The sequence below is a fragment of the Berghia stephanieae genome, chromosome 1 (assembly GCF_034508935.2).
Source record: "Berghia stephanieae isolate SIO BIC M18660-M18661 chromosome 1, UCSD_Bste_1.3, whole genome shotgun sequence".
NCBI lineage: Eukaryota > Metazoa > Mollusca > Gastropoda > Nudibranchia > Aeolidiidae > Berghia > Berghia stephanieae.
The window spans coordinates 54,049,772-54,060,906 of NC_088360.1; the positions used below are offsets into that span (position 1 = coordinate 54,049,772).

General features: G+C 32.8%; 1 protein-coding gene across 5 annotated transcripts in view; it reads left to right on the forward strand.

Moving 5' to 3' along the window:
- The window catches only part of LOC144977644 (patched domain-containing protein 3-like), a 58,009-nt gene extending 48,179 nt beyond the window's left edge, over nt 1-9,830 (forward strand). For all 5 annotated transcript variants that reach the window (XM_078923064.1, XM_078923081.1, XM_078923073.1 and 2 more), the window contains 4 exons: nt 1,463-1,696; nt 3,246-3,408; nt 4,228-4,405; nt 7,682-9,830. In XM_078923064.1, coding sequence (XP_078779190.1) covers nt 1,463-1,696; nt 3,246-3,408; nt 4,228-4,405; nt 7,682-8,471 — 1,365 coding nt within the window. In that variant the 3' untranslated portion in view covers nt 8,472-9,830. The remainder of the gene's footprint in view (nt 1-1,462; nt 1,697-3,245; nt 3,409-4,227; nt 4,406-7,681) is intronic.
- The last annotated feature ends 1,305 nt before the right edge of the window (nt 9,831-11,135 follow it).

Below are 11,135 nucleotides of genomic sequence, written 5' to 3' on the forward strand. Positions count from 1 at the left end.
ATACTAAACTGCTAGAAGATGTGGAGTGTAAAAAGTAATAAGCAAAAATGAATATAACAGCTTCAAAACAAAAAAAAGCAAAATACCAAACACGGAACGTTTGGGCTCCAAACCCTTCCTCAGCCAACAACTAAAAAAAATACATTAAAAACATAAACACATTACTTAAGAAACAGATCGACAACTTAATATTTCGTAGGTGTTCTCTGTTGAAGAAAAATATTGGAATTTAAATTTATACGCGTAACTGTTTAGCGGCATGTCAGATATAAGAAGAGAGAGAGAGAGAGAGAGAGAGAGAGAGAGAGAGAGAGAGAGAGAGAGAGAAACAGGAGGGAGAGTTACGCGTATAAATTTGTGTTTACATTCCAAGATTTATTTTTCTTCTTCAGAGAGGACGTGCGAAATATTAAAGTCGTCGATCTGTTTCTTTAGTAATATATATCGGGGCCTTCAAAATAGCCTTTTGTGAGATTGTACACGAATTGCAACAAACCCGAGGAGAACCGAACTCCCCCTAAATCTTTTCAATCACCACCATGGCAAGCACACTCTACGATTCTCTCTGGAGGTCTACAATTGTTTCAAAACGACGTCCCTCCAGTGCTATGTTAACAAGCTACTCGCAAAGTCCCAGGTTTGAGAGGTATTGCGAAGATGAGGGTCATTTAAATCGATCGATATTTGAAGGAGGAGTTTTCTAGCCAACTTTTTATAGACGAGTTGGTCCACAGGACGGCAGTTAACTGGTTAAATTTGGGAAATAGAAAAAAAATCCACACGGAGCTAAGTCATTATGGATAATGATCTTCATGTCCTTTAAGGCCAGAAATTTCTGACATTGCTGGATGTTCAGATGCTTTGTCCTAGTTCATAAACCATATTTCCGATACTCAAAGCTGTGGTTGCTTTGCTCTCTTCTAACAGCTTATCTGAAACTCAGCAAAGCATCGTAATGCAATAATAATGCAAAAGTGGTTGGTTGACAGATTGCCCTTTGGGTAAAAAAAATGTCGACGAACAATTCCATTGCAGTGAAAGAATACAATAATCATGAATGTTATTGTGCTCTGTAGCAGACACAAAATGTAACCTATAACAGTGGATGGGGGGGGGGGGAGATTCTAGATCATTGCAAACCCACAATCAGTAAAGCTTAACAGAAATATTTTTAGAATTAAGACTTGCCCACATAGGCGACAATTTTTTACTGGTGACAACCATCAACATAATCACCACCACCATCACCATCATCATCGTCGTCATCATCATCATCATCAACATCATCATTATTAGCAACAACAACATCATCATCATAATATGATGGTCATTAATATAATTATCATCAACATCATTATCATCATCATCATCATCATCATCATCATCATTATCATGATTTTGATACGATCATAAAAAATGTCCATTCGATGTTTCTTGGACCTAAAAACTCTTTATCTTTCAGGAGATGAATAATCTTATCCAGAAAGCAAAGAACGACTCTTTTATCTCGAAACATAATATAGATGTATGTTGGTTAAAAACCCTCTCTAAAACTCCCTTCTACAACACTACAAGTGACGCAGCCTTTATTGGTGGCTTAGAGCAGTTCTTGGCAACCGCACCGAGATTTAATAACGACGTGGTGATACAGAATAAAAAGATCATAGCCTCTCGTTGCTATGTTTATTCCATCAAAGTGAGTAATCGCATTACAGTTACGAAGCTTCTTGTATACACTAGGTTCCAAAATTAAGTAACAGTTTCTTCAATAATTTGGTTTTATGACGTTATTATGGACACGATAAACATAAGGAAACATCGACACAGGAACCAAAATTAATTTATCTTTGCGAGGAATCTTTATAATTCACATAAATATTGTATCTATTAAAAACGGGTTAAAATTGTTTTAATCGCCACAAATGGTGACTTAATAGACTTGACTTGTACGAGTACCTCTTGGTTCCTGGCGAAGCATATAGGGCCTCAACACCACTATTTCTTCTATTCTTGGCACAGACATTTGACTCACTCCAGGTAAGATTCCAAATATGTTGTAAAGCTGAATTTTGTTATACTTTTTTTTTATCCTACTCTTTTATCAAGCAGTAAATTTGTTGACCAATCAAAAGCGGTATTTATGACGCACTCTCAAGCCCTCTAGGATAAAGTTAGCTGGTTGTTTACAACAATTAGAATATAGGAAGTTGACTTCACTCTGCACTTTGTTTTTGTTTTTCGACCCCAAGTTGGGTGATTAGTTCTGACTAAACTCCCTAAATAAGACTTTAATGTTAAAAGGTTAGACAAAGTATCTCTGACAGTACGATTTATACGGCGTGCAGAACTCACGATTATTTTATTTAAATACATACCATTGATGGAAACACCTGTCTTGTGACTTTATTTTAGCACCAACTTCCATTGTTTACAATCAGGCTGTCCAGGGGCGTGATTGCGTTCGCTTCATTTGGTGTCTCTTGCTCAAGACAGCTTTCAACTTCACTGTTGATCATGACATCGACATCGGGACTGGATTCTAAGATGCACCGCATTTTAACATATATGGCAGTATCGATTCCTTATTTTCGACAAAATCTGCAGGTAGCATTTTGAAATAAAACTCCACAAATATATGGGGAGACTTCTCTTGCAAAAGCAATATGCCCAAAATGGGTGTGACATTGCAGTCTTGGAATCTTGAATTTGTATCCCATTACAAGACATCCTTTTTCTTGGTTACTATCATTAATACGGTATTTGGTAACTTGACAATAGTGAGTGATTTCTGTTGACATCGGATTCACGTTCATCTAGTTCCCCATGCGTGTTTTTGCATGGCACCATTAAGATACCGTGGCACAATCTTCTTATTTGGATTCCGAAAGGGGGAGATTTGCTAGTCGACAGTCGACAATCCTCTACGCTGTAAATATATTCGGGCCTATTTATTAGTTCTTGAATTTTGTTTTGGTTTTTTTTTATGGTTTTGTTATTTTGTATTTGCTTTTTTTTTTACTTTTGTTTCTTTTTTATTTGGTTTAAATTATTGGACTCAATTCTTATGTCTTGTTTGCTTATCATGACAAACTCGGTTGTTCTCGTTGACATAGAATCCTGATTTAATTTTTTATTCAAATCCTTACAGCAAGACGACAATATATTGTACCATGCCGCGCTATAAGGTTAACCATAATTTTTGTTAATACCTGTTCCCAATACCTTTCTTCTATTTAATTCAACAGCTCACTGATTCAAGTGATCAATCTAATCTGATGGTGCGCATGAGGGATTTGGCAGAAGAGTCACCTGTAGCCGATTATTCATTCAATTCTATGTATATATTCTTCGAACAATTTATTATGATTCTTCCTACAACGCTCCAGACAGTTGGAATTACTATAGCTGGTAATTTTATTCAATAGCCTTTTGATTCATTATTTTGCTTTGGTGTTGTCAGTGTTGTTCCTTCTTTCTTCTTTCTTCTTCTTCTTCTTCTTCTTCTTCTTCTTCTTCTTCTTCTTCTTCTTCTTCTTCTTCTTCTTCTTCTTCTTCTTCTTCTCATCATCATTCTTCTTCTTCTTCTTCTTCTTTCTTCTTCTTCTTCTTCTTCTTCTTCTTCTCTTCTTCTCTTCTTCTTCTTCTTCTTCTTCTTCTTCTTCTTCTTCTTCTTCTTCTTCTTTTTCTTCTTCTTCTTCTTCTTTTATTTCTTCTTTTTCTCTTCTTCTTTTCTTCGTTCGTCTTTATCTTCTTTTTCTTCCTTCTCCTCCCACTCCTCTTTATTATTTTTCATCTCCTTTATCTATCTTTATCTAATATTTCTTCTAATACTTTTATCCTCTTCTCCTCCTCATCCTTCCCTTATCATGCCAAATTTACCACTATTTCAGCCACTTTCTCCCTTCTCTTCCTCCTACTAATTCCCCCTTATCCTTCCCGTCCTCTTTCTCATCTTCTTCTCTTTCATCATCATCATCATCATCATCATCATCATCATCATCATCATCATCATCATCATCATCATCATATGCCCTTTTCTTCCTCATCCTCTTCTTCCATCTTCCTCTTTTTCTTTGTTAAGATAAACCGAATTTTTTTTATCTAAAGTCAATTACATAAATAATACAATCGGTATTTTATTGTTCTTTTGTTTACCCTTCAGTTTCAACAAGTAATAAATAGAAATTTATCATTATTATAATTTATCATAAATTTGTCTCGTCCCAGTGATGTGTGTTGTCACTGCTGTGTTCTTACCCCATCCACTGATTGTGGCCATTGTGATGATGCAAGTACTTATGATCGTGACGTGTATATTCGGATATATGGCCTTTTGGGACCTTACTCTGTCGTCAATTACCATGGTACATTTAATAATGAGTGCGGGACTCTCGGTTGACTTTTGGTGAGTGAATCCTCTTCTTCTTCTTCTTCTTCTTCTTCTTCTTCTTCTTCTTCTTCTTCTTCTTCTTCTTCTTCTTCTTCTTCTTCTTCTTCTTCTTCTTCTTCTTTCTCTTCTTCTTCTTCTTCTTCTTTCTTCTTCTTTCTTCTTCTTCTTCTTCTTCTTCTTCTTCTTCTTCTTCTCTTCTTCTTCTTCTTCTTCTCTCTTCTTTCTCTCTCCTCTCTCTCCTACTACTACTACTACTACTACTATCTACTACTCTACTACTATACTACTACTAATACTAATACTACTACTACTACTACTACTACTATACTACTACTATACTACTACTTTTACTACTACTACTACTACTATTACTACTACTACTACTACTACTACTACTACTACTACTACTACTCCTACCACTACTACTACTACTACTACGACCACTACTATTACTACTACTACTACTAAAGTAGAACAGGTAGTAGAATACAAATACCTCGGAGTCACCATGTACAACAAATTACGGTGGGACTTACATTCCAGTTATATCAATAGTAAAATTAATCAAAGAATGTACTTTTTACGGAAATTGTCCCAACTTAACATCGACAAAACACTTTATAAGCTATTTTATAGATCTGTAATAGAAAGTGTTTTGGCTTTTTGTATTACTGCCTGGGGGGGGGGGGGGATTGTCTTAGCTCAGCAAAAGCTAACTTTGACAGGATTATTAAAAGACCTAATATATTTACTACAGGATCCATGTCTTTTAAGGATTTTTATTCAGAATACTGCTTAAGAATAAATATTTTAGATAATCCAACTCACCCTTTAAATCTTCAGATCACTAAGTCGAACAGAAGTGACCGATTGTTGTCTATACGAACAAAAAGTGAAAGACACCTCCGATCCTTTTTACCTCACAGTTGCAGAATTTTTAATAAGGAAAATAATTAATAAATTTTGGTCTACGTCTGTTTTAACTTTGAAACCTTTTCTTTAAAATCATTCCATACCCACAATTTTTTTTAAAACATCAATTTATAAAATCGCTTACTACAACTTTTCTATTGACCTTTTTATTCTACATTACGTGCCGTGTAATTTATACTATGTAATTTTTCTCAGTCAATTTACAATAGTATTATACTGTAACTAATTCTTAGCTTTTTACTGATCTTTTTTTTTCTTATATGTTGACATCAATATACCTTTTTCTAGATATTTATATCTTTACACTTTTATAATCTGTATGTCCCTTAATTTGCACTATGTAATTATTCTTACAGCCTACAATATTATTATACTATATATACCTCTATAACCAAATTTTACTTAACCACATTATATTATTTACGTATATTATGTTTATGTATGTATAATTGTCGGCATTTTATACGTATGTACAAAAATTTCCTTTTCGATGAATAAAGTATATTATTATTTATTATTATTATTAATTATTATACCAACTTATACATTTAAACACTACCATTATATATACTACTATACTATACTACTACTACTACTATACTACTACTACTACTACTATACACTACTACTACTACTACTACTACTACTATTACTACCACTACTACTACTACTACTAATACTACTACTACTACTACTACTACTACCTCTACCACCACCACCACTACTACTACTTTTACTACTACAGTACCAACACTACCATTACTACTACTACTACTGCTACTACCATTACTAATACTATAACTAACACCACAACTACTACTACTACTACTACTACTACTACTACTACTACTACTACTACAACCACTACTACTACTACTACTACTACTACTACTACTACTACTACTACTACTACAACCTTACTACTTACTACACCTACTACTACTACTACTACTACTACTACTACTACTACTACTACTACTACTACTACTACTACTACTACAACTACTACTACTCTACTACTATACTACTACTACTACTACTACTACTACTACTACTAACTACTACTACTACTACTACTAGTAATAAATGATAATAATAATAATAATATATATATATATAATAATAATAATAATAATAATAATAATATAATAAATAATAATAATAATAAATAATAACAATAATAATAATAAGAAAAAAGAAAAAGAAAAGAGAAGATAGTACTAATACTATAACTACCACCACCATTACTACTCCAACCACTACTACCACAACAACAACAACAACAACTGCTACTACTACTACTACTACTACTACTACTACTACTACTGCTACTATTACTACTACTCTACGATAACAAATCCATCTCCTCTATCACAGCGGGGTGGTCACAGCGGTTCAGAACAAAATACTATCGACTTCATCCGGGATCGATCTCGGTTCCTTAATTGGGAAGCGTGTCTACCAGCTGAGCTATCGGAACCCCAAACAGATTGTAAATTTAATCGACTGTTTCTGGCCAAATTGTAAAAACAATATATTATGTCCTTGGCAATTTGCTTTATCTACATTTTAGTACATTACGATTCCATTAATGGATTGGATGTGAATTTGAGACGTTTTCTTGCGTTTGTTGCTGCTTACTACCTTTATGCATCGGAAAGCACCATTTCAAAAACTATTAATTCGCAGGAGATATGTATAAATAACTACCATTATGAAAGGTGTGAGGCTGGAGAGAATCTAGTGGAATTACAGCTACATTTTTCGGGAGTTACTTGGCTCTTGCCGACGTGTTTATGTTTGCAGGTCTGATAATCCTATCGTTATGGACTCATTATTGTTATGGAAATACTCTCAAACGAACGCAAAATATTATCTACTACAACAATGTTAAAACAAGCCCATGATTATGTCTGGATATCAGACATACAAATATATGCACAACGCTTTTTGACCATTTATAATGTTTGTTTTTTAATGAGCTTTTATCAAGTGCAATATCCACTAAACGTGCCCAATGCACTTTACAATAGATCCCTGGCCAACATCAACTCTTAACATGAAGGACGGTACATGACGCCTGTTAGGCGATATTATAATTTTTTTAGGACAGAGACAACGCTGTTGACGGCCAGGTACTCATTTTACACCTGAGTACGGTGAGAGAATGTTAGTAAAGAGCCTTTTCCAAGGACTCAACTATACTCCGAGCGAGGCTCGAGCCCAGGACCTTCCGATCCGGAAGAGAGTGTCATACCACAAGACCACATAGCCGCACAAAGTCAATGCTTCTATTCATCTATATTGTATTAATTATCATATCATTATCGCTTTCTTTATTTTTGTATTTTCTTTTAGCGCCCACGTCTGCACGGCATACATGGTTTCAGAAAAGGAATCAAGAGAGGGACGAGCCCGAGATGCCATTGTGCACGCATCGGGACCCATCCTGAACGGGGGCACGTCTTCGTTGGTAGGAATTCTGGGACTATTATTCTCGGAGTCGTTCATCTTCCAGTCGTTCTTCAAAGTCATGTTTCTTGTAATTGGTTTTGGTGCAGCCCATGCTGTTTTCTTTGTCCCTGTGTTACTGTCTTTTATGGGACCTGGAAACTGTGTGCAGTCCGTAGACGGTGATGAGGATCACGCCACCTCCAATGGGTGCCCTAAAGTCAACTCGGACGCAGAATCATCAGCTAAAGAAGAAATGAAAGATAACTATGGAAGCATAAATGAAAATGTCAGCAATTTAGATATTCCGGTTTTACAAAGAACTGAAATAGAACTTAATAATCTTGAAAACAGTCGCAAAGAAGCTCAATATGTGAATACTGCATTTGTAAATGACGCATCCAACTCAGAAGATGATACTTGTAAAGACAAATTTATAACTGTTATTTATGTTTCTAATAACCAACATGAGAATGAAAGCACAAGTAACCCTCAGCGCAAGGTTGATTTGACTGGAAAGGCAGATGATGCACAACAAAACATTGGACAAGACTATGGTAATGGCACGTCAATTAATGATTCAAAACATACGATTTGTCAATCAGACAAGAGAACTTCAAATACCCAAATCGGCGCTTCAAATCTTTCAACAGATGACAATGTCCCTCCCATTTCAGGGAGTGAAAATATAGAATAGCCTAATCAACACAAAAACCATGCTTTCACCGAAGAGAACATCGATGAAAAGTAATTAGTGGATAAAAATAATACAAATGACAAAGTTGTTCAAACTTCACAAACCAGTAATTTAGAAATGAGTGAATGTTCACAATTGGAACGTGCAGCTGAATCATTGATTATGAAGCAAATTATGTAAATGTGATAGTGATTTTACTCATTACTTTATTTTAAGTGGATCTCAAAACATAGGCTAGTTTGAGGCCTGATATTTGGCTTGATAACTCCTAATGACATCCGCTTACACCTTATTTTGAGTTTCTTTATCATACTTTTACATATTCAGCCCCAAAGTGTCCCTTTATTAGGCTATGTCGAGGTCTCTGAATTTAGAGGATAATTAAGGAAAAATGTCCTAATTCAAAAACTCAAACAGCTAAATTTAAAATATATTTGTAAGGTGATAAATAGACATCAATTAAACATTGTAGCAAAATTGCAGCCAATTCTGGCGATTAACTTTTGAGATCTACTTAAAATAGTGAGAAAAGTTAGTCAAAAATGACATTTGCATAAAATAAAAAAGACCAGCTAGACACATTTTATGCATGAATCTAGACTTGTATGAAATTTTAAAACAGTGATGGATAGAAATGAAAATAACGTTTACTTTCGATTAAGACGTTTCCAATGATACAAAGCTTTGTTTTGTTACGATAAAACTATGGTTGCTAAGGGGTAAAGTTGGAGCATTTTAAACATTGTATTCATATTTTACCTACCCTTACCTTAATCAAGGGTAATTTTAGGAGTTTTGGACACCATTTTGGGTTTTGAAACATAAAAAATGGATTCTACAGATATCTATTTTTACACTAGAATCACCAAAAAAAAAACCATTTCCGTATTTTTCCTTCTGAATCTCAAAATTTGAGCAGCATAGGACCCGCGGATCCCCTTAAAAAACCAAATCAAAGAAACCAGATCCTTGATATGAACTTTTATCATTGGATCAGTCATAGTAATAATGAAAACCCCAGTTTTCTAATTGGCAATGTTATAACTACAGATAAATAAAGCTATGTCCTACTGATTTCATGCCTAACTTACTGTGATAAAATTGTTGATATTGAAAATAATAGTTCTGACTGTTTGATTACTATAATTTATATTTTTATATCATAAGTACTATAATATAATATTATTAAACTTTACTACTATCGCTTTACATTTACAAAAGATCAAAAGTACCCTGACCGGTCTAAACCTAAGATTATCATTTTTGTAATCGTGCAAAAAATTGTAACATTGTTGTTGCTTGTGTTGTTCTTGTTGGTCTTATTCTATTGGTGGCGATGAATATTTTACCTTTATTATCTATCGTTATCATTATTATTATTATTATTATTATTATTATTATTATTATTATTATTGTTATTAATATTATTATTATTATTATTATTATTATTATTATTATTATTATTTGTTATTAATATTATTATTATTATTATTATTATTATTATTATTATTATTATTATTATTATTATTATTATTATTATTATTATATTATATTATCATTATTATTATCGTTATCATCCATCATCATCATCTCATCATCATCATCATCATCATCATCATCATCATCATCATCAGCTCATCATCACACCATTATTATTATTATTCTTATTATTATTATTATTATTATTATTATTATTATTATTATTATTATATTATTATTATTATTATTATTATTATTATTATTATTATTATTAATTATTATTTTATTATCATTATCATTATTATTTTTATTATTATTATTATTATTGTTATTTTGTTGTTGTTGTTTTTGTTGTTGTTATTATTATCATTATTATTATTATTATTATTATTATTATTATTATTATTATTATTATTTTATTATTATTATTATTATTATTATTGCTATTATTATCATTGTTATTGATATTATCATAATGATCATTATCACCATAAATAATAATAATAATAATAATAATAATAATAATAATAATAATAATAATAATAATAATAATCATCGTCATCATCATCATCATTGTTATTTTCCAATATTTAGTGGTTCATGACCTCTAAGTGAATTATTGTTTCATTTTTGCATAGTATTGTATCCAAATATAAATAAATGATACCTATAATATGTGTTATGAAATAAATTATTTTGATTCAAATATTTTCGAGGGTTTGTTTATGCTAAAAGTGGTTATATGAGTAAGAATCCGAAGTCTAATGAACTCCGCTGTTCGTTGACAAATCACTTGTTTTTATTTTTAGCCGGTAGTCGTAACTTCCAATATTAATGATTGACAAAGATGTCTTAGAATTTTTCATCATTCTGCAACCTAAGACTTTTAAAAAGACTATGACCAATTATATTCGACGTTTATTTATTTGCAGGTCTGATAATCCGTATCGTTATGGGCTCATTGTTGTAACGAAAATAAACAAATGCAAAATATTTTCCATTGCAACAATTTTAAAACTATCCCATTATTACGTCTTATTATCAGACCTCCCATGTCAACACCCCAATGAAACAGTAACAGACACCACTTTAACTTGGGTGTCCACCTCTTGAAGACCTCGGGTGCACGTTCCGTATAGATAGAATGAAGTTGACGTCACTCGGGTCATTGTTTTTTGGGGGTTT